Source organism: Armigeres subalbatus, chromosome 3, assembly GCF_024139115.2.
Source record: "Armigeres subalbatus isolate Guangzhou_Male chromosome 3, GZ_Asu_2, whole genome shotgun sequence".
Taxonomy (NCBI): Eukaryota; Metazoa; Arthropoda; class Insecta; order Diptera; family Culicidae; genus Armigeres; species Armigeres subalbatus.
In genome coordinates this window covers 251,216,636-251,232,593 of record NC_085141.1, presented here as the reverse complement: position 1 = coordinate 251,232,593, position 15,958 = coordinate 251,216,636, and the positions used below count along the sequence as shown (strand labels likewise).

Genomic DNA, 15,958 nt, shown 5'->3' with positions numbered 1-15,958 from the left:
GTTAGTAAGTACAGCCTTTATGCGCTTCACTGTAAAAATAATGAAAGACACATATTTCAGAAGCTGAAATTTATTGACTAAAATAGCGCTTGCCTTCGTTACTCGGTGTAATTCCGTTGATAATGGTTCTGTCTTCACCATAATTTATCTAGGAAAAAAAAGTAATTGTCATGACGGCAGTTAGTCTAATGTTGGCACCCTTTTCGACATCATGAAGCAACCATTTTCACCCATTAATGATAATTGCCTGTGATCTCCGGGGTACATCACGCTTCTGCTGAGCATGTTTCTGAAAACTTGTTTAACTGATCAGAAGTACAGCGCATTTCAGTTCTATTTTAATTTCGTCACATTTAGGTTTATTACATTTCAGATGCACTTTTAAGTACAACTGTTGTGTTTCGATCGAAAGAAATGTCCAAAAACAAGCACTCAAAAAAAAACAAATGATTCGTACTCTGATACATGTTCAATCCAACTTTGTATTCTTTTTGAATGTTACTAGTTTTAATTAAAAAGTGCAAAACCTTTTATTGAATTTGGAGCGGTTTTAGTTGTGTAATTTTTTTTCTAAGTGACTTATTTCCTCTAGAAGAATATGAAAAAAAAAATCTCGCCTTACTAGAAGTCACATTCGAATATTATTACCCATCGCTAATTGAGGTCGCGAAAGAAATAAAAAATCAAGTAAGAGATCATTAACGAGCACTTAGTTTACCATAAAATCGAAAACACTTCCCATCTTCCTTCCGGAGCTTCTTCCATTCGCACTACGTCGGCGGCAGTGTGGTGTTCAATGAATTAGTGTGAACAACTGCACGGTCTCTCGCAAAAGTAAATAAATCTTGGCGACCGATTAAAAACGAGTCATAAATCGTAACAACACCCGGTCGGTATGTGTATGCACATAAGCTCGGCTCGTCACTGATCCACATATTATACTACAAAAGCGAAAAGATCAGCACACATGTAACGACGGGATTTGCTGGAATGAATGATAAATTAAAAATTATACGTGCAATAATCAAGGGAGATGTGCCCCCGTTCGGATGCCACCCACCGGGATGGTGGGACCAGCGAAACCCAGCAGGGCGGCCGCGCGCGGTAGCGCTGAAATGGTGCTCAACGAGTGTCATTAATGTCACCTAGCCGTAATTTATGGAAGTGGGGGTGCGCAACAAAACCGACGAATGTAACTTGCCGCAGCGACACATACGTACAGCGCAGCAGGAGGAAGGTAACTGAATTTTTACAGGTAGTCGTAATTGGTCAATTTGATGTAAACGACAGCCATTAAAAGTTGTGGCGAAATTGATTTACTACTGGCGAATTATTTGACGAGGATCTTGCTGGGTCGCAATTGCTGGCCTACGTTGACAGGTTGCCAAAGAGTTCGAATTCGGCTCAGTTACGCTCTACGAAACTTAAGCCTCTCAAAGGATTGATTAATGGATGTTACAGTAGATAATATATGTAGAGTTATAAAAGATGCGAATATTGTGTGAACTGCTAACTAATCCTTTTAATAATTTTGTCCTTTAAAGATTGATTCATCACTTAAGAATCTACGCTTTTTTCTTTGGAACTAATTTTGTTCTACTAAGACTTCTGAGTCTTTGAGTCTTCCGAGCATTCTGATTTTTCTGAGTCATTTATGTCCCTCGGGAATACCCAAGGAAGTCCCTCGGGGATTCCCCCAGGAAGTCCCTCGGGGATTCCCCCAGGAAGTCCCTCGGGGATTCCCCCAGGAAGTCCCTCGGGGATTCCCCCAGGAAGTCCCTCGGGATTCCCCAGGAGGAAGTCCTCGGGGATTCCCCAGGAGGAAGTCCTCGGGATTCTCCAGGAGGAAGTCCTCGGGATTCCCAGGAGGAAGTCCTCGGGGATTCCCCAGGAGGAAGTCCTCGGGGATTCCCCAGGAGGAAGTCCCTTGGGGATTCCCCTAGGAGGAAGTCCCTCGGGGATTCCCCCAGGAGGAAGTCCCTCGGGGATTCCCCCAGGAGGAAGTCCCTCGGGGATTCCCCCAGGAGGAAGTCCCTCGGGGATTCCCCCAGGAGGAAGTCCCTCGGGGATTCCCCCAGGAGGAAGTCCCTCGGGGATTCCCCCAGGAGGAAGTCCCTCGGGGATTCCCCCAGGAGGAAGTCCCTCGGGGATTCCCCCAGAAAGAAGTCCCTCGGGGATTTCCCCAGGAAGAAGTCCCTCGGGGATTTCCCCAGGAAGAAGTCCCTCGGGGATTCCCCCAGGAAGTCCCTCGGGGATTCCCCCAGGAAGTCCCTCGGGGATTCCCCCAGGAAGTCCCTCGGGGATTCCCCCAGGAAGTCCCTCGGGGATTCCCCCAGGAAGTCCCTCGGGGATTCCCCCAGGAAGTCCCTCGGGGATTCCCCCAGGAAGTCCCTCGGGGATTCCCCCAGGAAGTCCCTCGATTAACCACCGGAAGTCTCGAAGCTACGCTTCACATTGCGTTTTTGACGTAGGACTTACGTCTTTCTTTACTATACTGGGTGTCATTTAGATTTTTGGAAATCGAGAGCGTTACGCTGGAAGGGAAGATTTTGAACGTTACTAGCGCCTTTATCTTTCGATGGATTTTTAAAATTTATATATCAATCGACTCGGACACTCTCCACCATTTTGCCTATTCCATTGAAACTTAAGATTATTAACAATAAGCTATTGAAAATATCAATTCTTGTCAAAGCCAGTACAAATTTCATATGTAACCAATCCCGTGCATTCCTAACACGGACATCAGAATACGGTATATCACGGGCCTTCGGGTCTACCGGAAGATTTTCTTTGTGTATAAAAGAAGCAGTGCCTGTCGTGTGCGAGTCATTTCAGTTTGTGACAGCAGCGCGTACTGACGTGCTTTTTGCTCGCGCATTTTTCGTTTCGTTCGTTCGTTCGCTGTGTTTACCTACACAGCGACAGCATGCAGTCACCAGCGGTAGAACTGCCGGTGGGTCGGCGAATATGCATGAAAGAAGTGGGCGCATTTTTTTCTCATTCTGTGTTTGATGATGGTCGGATGCAGTGGAGTCGGTTGCGATGGATGCAATCGCCCATCGCATCGCTCGGAGTTCACGGCTAGAGAAGGCCGATGATGGCTTAGGCAGCGAGGGCTGCGGTGGTGGATGAAGAAGAAAAAATTTTGAGAGATTTGGTCTGCTCATCCAGGTGATTGGTTTCATAATCCACATGATCCCGGGATGGGTACGAGTCATGTCATATGACTGACCATATGTTAAGTTGTGCTTGGTACTAAACGACACATGCATTAAAACATGGTTATACTATAACAGTTCTGATTCCCCAGCAAAAAAATCAACAACACTGAGGAAAACAAAAATTTGATCAAAATTATTACTTTCATTTATTTGCAGAAGGCATTAGCAATTAAAGATGCACAATCAGCAATAGTGTTAATATCCATTTAAGATTAGAAAATTTTGCTGTATTACATGTGAATGTTTTAAAAAAAATCCGCAAAAAATAATTTCCAGAAGAATATTCAAATAAAATTTAATCTTATTCTTTGTTTTTAATTTTCTGAGAAATTGTATTATTAAACTTGACGTAGACTCGTAGTTTGGAATCAAAACAAAAAGTAATTTTCCGTTTACGTTCTAGCAGTACCTCATCTATTTTAGTAGGATTACTGCTCCTTGACTTGTTTCTTATTGTTGGGATTTTTTTCAACAGTAAGTACGCATGTTAGCAAAAAGAAGCAACGAAATTGATGCTGTATTTCGGGACAGTTCTCCTAAAATAGCACATTTTGCCCAAGTCTGAAAATTTTATAAATAGAATTTTTAAACTTCATATACTATCATCAATAAGAAATCTATAAATGCCCTACATTTGCTTGAGTAAAGCAATTCTAATTATGTATTTAATTTTTAGTTTTATTTCCAGAAGTTTTGAGCAAACAAATCTTCTATATAATAAAAATGAGTTGAGATTTCCTTCCTGACGATTTAACTCGCGAACGGGTTGACCGATTTGCTAGATTTTTCCCCTAATTGATTCGTTTTTAGATCCGCAAGGTTTGTATATGCAAAAGGTTGATGAATTTAACGGGGAAATGTAAAAAATCATTAGAATACAATTTTGGGTGAGCTGTTGAGGAAAACAAAACAAACGCACGGAAATTGATCTAGAGTGCGGTGCTGCAAATAGTTCATTGTCAAATTTGCAACACCCGGGCAAAGCTGGGTTTCTTTCGCTAGTTGCTAATAATTCTACACAGCATGGAAGTTGTCGTTTCCAATATCAATACCTATAATCAATATCCATAGATCCAAAAGTTAAATGTAAATACGTTACGTTTATATCAGTCCTACGTCTACTCGCGGTTATGTTGAAAACATTACCCATTGCTTTTTTTTCTGCAGTATCCTTGTCACTGAATCATGAGTGATGAAAATTAGGAAAAATCACGTTCATAAAGGAATTAATAAAAAATGGGCCATGAATAAATGTCAGAAAAGGGCAGTGAGTTACACATTTGGTTACTTAAACGATATTTGGTATATTCTACTGAGATGTGTTGAATTTCATTTTCTATTAGTGCTTTTGTATGTGTTCAGTCTCTCGTCATATAATTGAGAACTACAAATTAATATAATAAACAAATTCTATCAAAAACTTCATCGGAAATCCTTAATCTCGTCAGCATAACATTCATAGGCAAGCATCAAGCCATGGTTCAATATGTGTCACATTCCATTCCCTAACTTATTGCTTACAATCGTGCCCATAAACACATCGTAATCCAAGTTCTATTTCAATAATGTCCTACACTGAGCCGTCCCGTGCTTTTGCATCTCCCAGAGACCGTAATTACGTGATAATCACTTTGGCCCGTTTGACAGCTGCTCGAAGCAAAGCTTCACCATCAAACCCAAACAGCCGAAACATAGTAGTTGAACACCGTATCCATTCTCAAACGCACATTTGTGTGCACGCCTACTCCTGAACGTGTCCTCAACAACGACAACCAACATGGCACGTCCTTGAGTTCAATCCACCCAACAAACACTACGCTTTGGTGCGATTGGTACCAACTAACCAACCAACCACCCACCCGCCTCGCGTTCAGTTCAGTCGTTATCGATAATCGCCCTAGACATGTTAATTGAGTTTCACATACCCCGCACCGAAGTTCTATCCGGAAACACAACGCCTTCAACGGGAGATTTGCCATCTCAAGTTGCTACTCAATATCTCGGATATGGAGGAGCTCTCCTCTTGAGAACTCAACTACTTTATCCACCGGATCTCTCGGCAATGTCACTTTATGCGGCGAGATTACTTTGGTCAGCCCCCACCGCCGGCACCAGCACCAAATAATGACGTGGCTTGGTGGCTCTGACGTGAAAGTAGCGAATTTCATTAAACTTGGTTCTTTGGTTGATACCGGGCCAAGATGTTTGCGTTTGACGTGGGTATCTTCTCACTAGCCTAGCCGAGACGTACACACTACACGTGCCATGGCAATTTAGCGGCACAGTTCAACGAAGGACAAACTTCTCCGAAGGAGACCCTCTCGTCTAGTGTGCCGCCGTAGAGCAGTTTCTCGCCTGTGTGTGATAGTTGTTGTTTCCGTTTTGAAACGCATTAACGCGCCCAGCACCAAATCCTGCGGAGGGGGAACGAATTTTGAGCCGAGTGGATGTTACCTTCTGTTGCTCGCTCGGTCGCCGTTGTTGTTAGTTGGATTGTATAAGCCACAAATTGTTCCAGCGGAGAAAATTAAATCGAGTGTTCAATTACTTGGGGCGGAAAATTGGGGGTATCAACATCAGGATGTCGGTCGGTCCGTCGGTCGAGGGATGACGAGGATATCTCATAAATACCAAGGGGAAAAGCTTTCGAAATGAGGTTAATAAGATGTGAATTTTGCGATTCTAAACTGCTGGCATATTTTGGCAAAAGTTGGAAGATTATTTCTCGCAACAATTGAGCGAAGATTGAGCAATTTCATTCTTTGTTGATGTCGTTCGGTGGAGGCAAACTTTCAATTTAGAAGCCGTTAGTGTATTCTTAGCGAAATAAATTAGTTTGAAAAGTGAATGAATCTCATTTGACTGCCGACCGGATGCTTCGTTTCCGGGAGTTAACCAAAAGGCTATTCAAAACATGCCCCATGCTGAGTAACTTAATTTAGATGAAAACCCATTTGACCTTGTACAGGAAACACTTCAAGTCAGGATACTGGCACCAACAAAGTTTCAGTGCCTTTTAAAACTACCCATAAATTTCCTTACAACATTTCATCGTAATTCCGTAATTCTAGAAATTTTTAATATTAATTTAATCTTCAAAAGCACTGCTGCTGAAGGATTGAAATCGAGTAGAGGAAAACTATTTGATGTCCGTTTTCAAGTTATCGTTCTTACTTGTACGAAACAAATAATAGTGGTTGCTAAAAGAAATATATCAAAACTGGTCTGGAATTGAACTCAAGGCTTCCTCCGAATGAAGGAGATATAAAACGCAATGACAATAATGAGCTGAATACAGTCCTAAGCAGTGACAACAAAATTTGGAAGAATTTTCAGTGGAAATTCGGAAAATTGTCCATGATGATTCGTCAAAAGTCTACGTGAGAATTCGGTAGAATTTACAGTGGATTTTTTCAAGCGAGAAAAATTGAAAACAGCGTGTTGCAAATCTTAAAACAAAATCCAGTAAAAACCGAGAAGAAATTTTAGTGAAAAATCGAATAAAAAAAATCCTGTTGCAAATAAAAAAATCTTGAATAAAATAAAATCAGGAAAAAAACACTAAAAAAATCCCACGGAGAATAAAAACTGGTGGAAAATCGAACAAAAATTGTTGAAAATCGAAAAGAAATCCCACGAAAACCGAAAACAACAAAGACAAATACGAGTACTTGATATCCGTGTATTAAGCCAATATCTCGTAAAAAATTTAAAAAATCAAAACAAATATCCAAGAAAAATAAAAACAAAATCCCAAGGCATGTAAGCAAAATCCCAAGGCATGTAAAAAATTAAAGAAATCCGTGAAAGCCGATATTCAAAAAATCTTCCTAAAGTAAAAATCGAAAAAATATCCTGTGAAATGAAAAAATCCCGTGAAAAACTATAAAAAAAACCTACGGAAAATAAAAAAAAAGTCTTGTGCACAATCGAAAAAAGTTCCCATGGAAAATCCAATTAAAATTGGATAGGAAAAACTAAAAAAAGACTCGTATTAAACACAAATTAAAAAACCCAGATTAATCCACCTAGCAGTGATGATGCCTTTCTCGTGCATTATAAAATATATTGAAAGAATGACATTAGAAAGGTCAAAAAAGCTCTTTAGGAGAATAGATCACATTTTTTCGATCATTTTGCATGTTTTTCCATTAGTTAAAATGCATCGCCATCATTTTCGGAAAAAAAATTTTTTTTTGGTTATGAATTTTTTTTTTTTCCAAGGGGGGACCCTTGGGAAAAAACAATGATTTTTCAATAATTTCAAAATGCAATGTCCGATCGAGCCAATTTTCAATAGCAAACAATGAGACCGCATTCCCCGTCGAATGCAACTTGTTGCGAGAAAATCGGATAATGCTAAGTTCTAAAAAGTGTGTCTACAAAATTTGTACACATACACACATACACACACACACACATACATACATACACACACACAGACATCACCTCAGTTCGTCGAGCTGAGTTGATCGGTATATAACACTATGGGTCTCCGGGCCTTCTATCAAAAGTTCTTTTTTGAAGCAATCGTATAGCCTTTCGGTACAACTTTGTTGTACGAGAAAGGCAAAAAAACACTGAACATCGATAAAAAAAATGTTGAGAACCGAATAAAAATCCCTTAAAAACTGGTGGTGTGGAAAATCTAAAAAAAAGTCCGTAGAGAATAAAAAAAATCACGTGGAAGTGAAATATATGAAAGTCCATCATGAAAAATCAGAAAAAGGTCCACAGAAAATTAAAAAAAAAATCTTGAAAAATCGAAAAAAAAAACGTGGAAGATAAAAAACTTCTTGGGAAATCGAACAAAAAATCCCGTCAGACCAATAAAAAAAATCCAGCGATGAATAAATGAATACCACATTTGTTCTAAAAAATCCGTGAAAATTGCGAAAAAATCTCTAGGACAAGCAATATCGAAATCCCGTGGAAAAAAATGCCACAGTAAATCGAAAAAAAAACTTCAGATTGAAAAAAACATGGCAAATAAAAAAAAAACTGAATGAATGAGAAACCCTTGGAAAATCAACAAAAAATACTTTGAAAATCAGGACAAATATCCCATGCCAAATTTAAAAATATCTTTGGAAAATTCAAACTAAATCTAAATAAAAATCTCCTGGAAAAACAAAAAACAATTCTGGTGAAAACTAAAAAAATAGAATTTCCGTGAAAAATTGAAAAAAAATCAGTGTTTACCACTAGATTACCATCTGTGTTCACCAGTGTTGAGAAAATCAAACAAAATTCAAAACAATCCCCTGGAAGTCAAAAAACATTCTCGTGAAAACCCGATAAAAATCGAAAAATAATTTAAAAAATAAATAAACGTGGAAAATTGAAAAAAAAACGTCAGAATAGAAGGAATCTATATAAAATCAGTAAAAAAAATTCGTCCAAACGAAAAAAATTCCATAGCAAATAAAAACATTGTGAGAAATAGAATGGAAATCCCGTGAAAATTGGAAAAAAAAATCTCTAGCAACGAAAAAATCCCGAGGAAAATTGAAAAAAAAACTGTAAAAAAAACAGTGAAAAATCAAATATCACGTGAAAAATTAAAAAAAAAATCATGAGAAATCGAAAAAATCCGTGAAAAATAGAAAAAAATATCGTGAAAAATCTTTAAAAAAATAAAACAATAGAAATCAAACAAAATCACGTGGAGAATAGAAAAGCAGTTTAAAATTAAAGAAATAAATCCATGGAGATGAAAAAAAAAGTCGAAAATCGAAAGATTCCATAAAAATCCCGTTAAAAATCGAGAAAAAATCTAAAAAAAACAAAAAAAAACTCAAAATTGAAAAAAAAAACACCAGTGCGAAATCTAAGAAAAAATCCTGTATGGCAAATATAAAAAAACTAGTGTAAATTTGTTTTTTAAATCACGGGGTATCGAAAAAATCCGTGGAAAATTAAAAAAATTTTAAAAAAATTAAAAAAACACCGTTGCAAAATCGAAAAAAAAATCCCACCTGGCAAATAACAAATCTTCATTGAAATCTAAAAAATAAAGAAAAAAAATCCTTTAAATCATGTCACGCTGCACCACGTACTTTGCATGCTATGTCAAAGCAGAATAGATGTTGGTCACGCGAGTAGGAGCGACATTAGCAATCTTATACTATTTCATCAATTAGAAAATCCAGATCCCGTAAAAACTAAAAATAAATCCGTACAAAATAAAAAAAATAATCTCAAAGAAAAAAAAACCGTGCTAAATTTAAAAAAATGCTACGGAAAATCCAAACAATATCTAAAAAAATCACGTGGCAAAAAAATCCAAGAAAATCAAAGAAATTTCGTCAAAAAATAAATAATAAAAAATTCCGTGAAAAATTGAAAAAAAAAATCCGTAAAAAATCGAAAAAAATCCCCGGGAAAACAAATAAAAATCTCGTTGACAATCGAAAATGAAATTCCGATGAAATTCGAAAAATAATTCAAAAAATTAAAAAAAACGTGGAAAATTGAAAAAATATTCCGTGAAAATAAAAGAAATTCATAAAAAATCGGTTAAAATAAAAATTAGTCTAGTCGAGAAAAAATCTAACCCAAATAAAAATACCTCGTATTAGCAATAGAATGGAAATCCCATAAAAAATAAATAAAAAACCTCGTGCAGGGAAGGGAAATAATCCCGTGACAGTGGAAAAAATCCGAAAAAAAATTGGTTAAAAAACGCAAAAAATATTTAAAAAATTGTGGTTTGTCAAAAAAAAATTAAAAAAATTCGTGAAAGTAAAAAAAATCCGTGAAAAATCGGTTAAGAAAAAGAAAAAAAGAAAAATAAAAACAAACGTCAAAAACGAAAAAAAAACAAAGCAATATCGGAAAAAATCATGTGGAAAATAAAAAAAAAATCAAACAAAAAACGCGCGGAATATATGAAAAATAATTTATGGTAAATAAATAAAACCTCGTAATGAAAAAAAAAATCCCGTGGAGAATCGATAAAAAGTGTATGGCAAATAATAAAAATATCGTAAATTAAAACAAAAACAAAAAATCAAAGAAAAAGAATCCCGTGGAAAATTTAAAAAAACACACTTGACAAGTCGGAAAAAATAATAGCTTGGAAAATCCAAAATAAATCCTATGAAAAATTTACTTAAATTAATTAAATAAAAAAAATAAATTTTGACTGTTCGGTTTAACGGCATTCGGTCAAATATAAATGTGTTCCCTATCTCGATACCTCCCTAACTCGATGGTCCCTTCAATACCGAGTAAGGAAGAGTTCACTGTATTTTTAAAAAATGCCGTAAAAATCGAAAAATTCCGTAAAAATTAAAAAATTAGTTAAAAAATGATGAAAAAAACCTCGATGAAAAGGGAATAAGGGAAAAAACAGAATCGAAAAACAAATCCCACGATTATTTTTAAAATAATTACTGATGAAAATTGGAAAATCCCGTAAAAATTAAAGAAAACGTGGAAGACTGTAAAAAAAATCTGGCGAAAAAAAAATCCGATGAAGGAAATCCCCATCTCGTTAAATTCGAAAAAAAATGTGTAAAATCAAGATTTCACGCAAGAAAAAACATTTAAAAAATGGGTGGCACATACAAACTAATCTCGTAGGTAATCGGTAAAAAGTCTGAGGGAAATGAAAAAATATCGAAAAAAAATCCCCTGGAAAGCAAAAAATCAAAGAAAAAGAATTCCGAGGAAAATTTAAAAAAACACTTGATAAGTCGGAATATAAAAAAAAACCTATGAAAAAAATTAAAACAAATTGCCATGAAAAATCGGAAAATCTCATGAAAAATTGAAGAAAAAAACTCAATGAAAATTGAAAAAAAAAATCCCAATGAACAGAATTAAAAAAAAAACCTATGAAAAATTCAAAAAAAAACTCGTCAAAATCGGAAAAAACGTGTAAAGTCAAAATGAATTGACGTTAAAAAAAATTTGGAAAGTCAAATAGACAAATAGAAAACATCTCATGAAAAAAAATCTTTAGGAAAAACCAATAAACCGTGAAAAAACAAAAAAAACAGTAGAAAATAATTTTTTAAAAATTAATGAAGAATTAAAGATTTCTACTGGATTTGTTTCTAATAATCAGTATTTTCAGCTTTCAGTCACATGGAAATGTTCAGTCAAAAGAGAGTGTAATGAAAGAGAGTCTCTCATTTGGAAAAAACATGCTAGATTTCAAATAATTACCAATGTTTTGATCCCAAAGCTTAAATCAACTCTCCACTAGTTCGATTTATTTCGAGCCCAGATAGGGATTCAACCTTCTGGATCATCTTTTGTTCATTTCTAAGGCATACATGAACACATGACAATCGTCATTTGACGATTTTGTCTGTTATTGGATTATTCAAACATTACAGTTTCAACACCAATCATGGCTTAAAAATTACTCATAAAAAATTGGAATTCCTAATGGACTTGTATGTAGTTAAGATGATTAGCCAAAAAATACTGGAAACCTAATGGTTTGCTAGCATTGAAAACTACTTATGTTCAATAATTTACTTGCCTTTATAGTTTAAAGTCTCCATAAGTTGTAGCATTTAAGTATCTGACTTCCTTTTGAAATAAAATGCATTTAAGGACAAGCTTCTCGGAATCCAAAACTAAATTCACTCTCGTTTTCGAGGGCACACCACTCAACACGGAAGCAACGCACAACTGTCACTTTTATTATTTCACGCATGCAGCGACGCAGAAAAGCTGAAGTAAAAAGAATAACAGTTGTGCGTTGCTTCCGTATTCAGTAGTGTGCCCTTGAAAAAGCGAGTAGATTAAAATTTAGATTCCAGGACGGTTGTCCTTAAAAAGCTCTACACATGCGTTACATAAACTTGCTGCTCAAAAATCATGTTTTCCAAATAAAATCGTTATGTTTTAGAAGACTTTGTTTTTGCAAACTTGGAACAGTTTCTTAAAAACCTTATCCAAAAAGTTGCGAACCATCCTTGATAAGGACACCAGAAAAATATATCCAAGATGCCCACCGACTACACACGCAATATATTTTCTAGTGCGGTTTAAAATAGATTATAACCATTCAGATCATAAAACGATTACTGTTTGCCGTCGGATCATGCCTATTACAATCACATTAACATCGTCAACCGATCCGGCGGCGCTCGTTGTCCTATGTTTACCGCGGCCAAGTCAACAAGAAACAAAATAAACAATCAGATTTACGAGTAAGATAAACGTCTTTTCACACTCCAGTCGTAAAAGAGCGCACCCGACGTCTCCCAATAGTGTAGTCAAAATTAACTCTTTCCCAACTACGGGCGCAACAGCCGGCGATACCCACTTTTCCGAGCGAAGCATATTTCCACGATCTGCTGAAAACTTATTTACAAATCTGTCACATTTTCATTAATTTGCAGCTCCTAGTTGTCTCTGACAAATCGCGCGAAATAATTTTACGACCGCACCCAACCAAACCGACCGACAACCAGAAGGGTTTGATGTTGAAGCCCAAACAAACCACTTGGCGCTGATTGGCGCACTTATTTTCTCGCATTAATTCCTAAGAACACAAACATAACCCTTAGCATAGTCTATTCGTCGGGCGGTCACAACTTCGTACTGTTTATGTTTTCCAGAAACGAAACGACGAAACTGAGAAATCGAAGAAAGTGAAATTCAAACTTCTTGCCCGGAGCAAATGGGTCTTTTTGTGGTCCAGCTGTTCTGTCTGAATCTGAACTCTGCGCCGGGAACGGGACTTGGCAGTTATGTTTCTGCTTTAACGACCCACTGACTGACTGCCTGACTGACTGGGGCCATCTCGCGCGAAAATGTCTGTGACTGACCGAGTAAATACCCAAGCAGCTTTATTTTTGTTTTGTTTCGTTTTTTCTTCTGGTACTAAGACGGCGATTGCGCGCGGGTATAAGAAAGCGGGTAATAAAAACAAAGTCCAGACGTAAAAATTCGAAACCTAATGACTTGAGAACAATAAAAATTTGAGACGGACTGGCGCTTGTGTTATGGAAGAAGATTTGCAGAAAGAGATAAAGATAGGGAAAGAGGTTGAGGTTAGCGCCTGGAAATGGTTACCACTTGGGAAATTAATTCTTTTTAATGGTAGCCAAAGCTTAGAATACGAGTTTTGAGTTTCTGAATAACTCACTTCCTAAGCATCGAACAAGTGGAGGAGATTTATGGACGTTATCTATATCACCTTGCGCAGCCACCTTGGCAGAGGGCAGTGGGGCTATATGACAGATAAAACATGATACGACACTCGTGGATCCTTCAGAATGTGAAATCAATTGATCTACCATGTTTATAAAAATTCGATGTGTCAATGAAATACTTATTTTAACTGAAAGCAAAATTGAATCAAACTTGCAGATAACACTATGCGAGGTTGATTAAAATGAAACTTTCTTTTAAAACTCAGGCTCATTTAGTCAAATGCTTAAAGTTAAAATTGTCAAAACGTTTTGCTGTCAAAATAAAAAGATGAATTTTTAAAATGATTATCAATAAGCCAGACAGCAAAAAGTAACGTTAGCTAAATCGTTCAATTATCTCCCAAATCATATAACAATGTACTGGAAAACGTAGATTCGTTTTTAAAACCTGCCATGACATATTTTTTTCATAGTGAATCGAATTAAATATAAATATTGCAGCAATATCGAAAACAAACTTTGATTCTTATACCTAAATGACCAAATTATAATTTGAAACCTAACCGATTAAAACTCTCTTGGAAAAGGATATTCAACCATAGCTTGGACTCCGTTTTTCTTGAATATCACGATACGCTGCACTTGTCCGTTTGGTGAACAGATGGTGTGAAGAACGTCCTGAAAAAGAGAAGGAAAATAAAGAAAACAAATTAGAAACTTTCATATCATTTAATAAGATAGAGCAATTTTCAGCATAATTCTAGATCAATGACGACGGTATAGGGTGCTCATTCTAAATCAATTTCACGTACTGTTAAGAACGAAACGAAGTCCTCATTCGAATGGATTGAAATTTTCATCTTTGTGTCTACAGGGCATAGGACAGTCTTGATCGCCGCAGAAACCCGTTTTTTATGTACACATGTAAAACAATTTGAACTAGAAATGATATGAGAAAATTAAAAATATAACTTTTCAACTATGGCGCCAAAAGCAATTAAATAAGTGCAACTTCCTATCAAATTTGTTCTTCCTGAGCCTGTTAGGAAAAAGTTTAGGAAAAATGTCAATGCCATAAGTTATGTTCATAATCACATACGAACGAACACTGAGTTCGATTCCAGAGAAGTCTATTGATGTACGAGACTTGACATTGATATGAGCATAAAAACATCAAAAACAAGATTTTCGTATGAAACATGATAGTTGCCTTTCGGAAAACTCCTCATCCGGGGAGAAATTCTTCAACACCCAACAAGTTGACAACAAAAATCCTCGTGACGATGATTACCGATGGCAAATGAAGCTTCATTTCCGTCACCGAGAAAGGTCAACCCAAGTGGATACCAGCACGAGAAAGGCAAAAAGAAAAAAAACAGACGATGTGTTATCGGAACGATGGAAGCTCTGGTAGGTCCCTTTTCCCCGCTCAGCCCAGCAGGATCCCGTTTCTTTGTTGGTTTGTCCCTCCCGAGGCACAATATGTCGGGATTTCTTCGGGATGACAAAATTCGAAACACTTTTGTTGGTGCTTCCGTTAGAAGGTGGCAATTTCAATTCAATAGATTTGATAAGCCCGACATGATTTCTCGGAATTTTGGATAAAATTTTATTATACTTATTGATACAGGGCTTTACATCTATGATAAAAAAGCTTTTTTATCAATGATTTATGGATTTCAACATATTGAATTCTAACCCATGATAATGCATGATAATACTTTATGAGACGCATTCCAATTCAATTCAAATCCATGAAAGCTTAGTTTTTCTACCGTTTTGGATTAAATCCCGAACATAATTCATATTCCGAACACTGGCGTTTTAGTGCCCAAAAACTGGAACTTCCATCGGTTTTTCACGAGGGTCAAGATTACAAACGACTTCAAGATCTAATGAAGAAAATTACACTAATAGCCATACCATTTAAAAGCGTGTGTTCGGAATATGAGTTATGTTCAGAATTTGAGTCAAAACGGATAGAATAATAAATTGTTTGGGAGCTGGTTATTTCCCCCCTTTGGAGGTGCAAATCTGACCAATCGTTTTTCTCCATGTTAGGAGCGGCTGATTATCGTCCGAGTGCCAGCGAGCAAACTGTCCACACTGCATCGAGAAGGCAGCCCCTTCAACGCGATATAGGTAGCGCAACCCTGTTCGGTAGGCTGAAGAGTCTACAGTTACTAAGAAAGGCAAAAGTAGAGCAAACGGATGGATTCAACGACAACAGACCCAGCAACAAATAAAGGACGACGATTGGAAAGTCGGATCTTGGATCGTGAGAACTTTGAATGAACCGCGGCGTATTGGGCTCCAGGCTCGGTTCTGGCAACGTCAACCGCTTATGGGACAATATCCACGCAACTGTGACTACAAAAGAGCAGGAAGTGCACCAACGAAATAATTGGTCTGATGAGGAGTACCTCCAAATGACGGACGTGAAAAATGCTGCCAGGAGTCAGATATTAGTGGCTGCTACAATGTGCAATGAAAAAGACAGCACGAAGAATGTTTTATAGCTGAAACGCAGGAGAACATAGATAGCAACGTTATGCGGAGGTTTTACGCGGCTGTCAATGGCGAGCGGCATAACACTGCGTCAGTGCCCACCAT

The 15,958-nt window shown here is 37.0% G+C and overlaps 1 protein-coding gene across 16 annotated transcripts in view; it reads right to left on the bottom strand.

Annotated features, from left to right (window-relative positions):
* LOC134223481 (heterogeneous nuclear ribonucleoprotein L) overlaps positions 1-15,958 on the bottom strand; it is an 896,804-nt gene that overhangs the window by 247,841 nt on the left and 633,005 nt on the right. For all 16 annotated transcript variants that reach the window (XM_062702630.1, XM_062702628.1, XM_062702627.1 and 13 more), the window contains one exon: positions 13,938-14,023. In XM_062702630.1, coding sequence (XP_062558614.1) covers positions 13,938-14,023 — 86 coding nt within the window. The remainder of the gene's footprint in view (positions 1-13,937; positions 14,024-15,958) is intronic.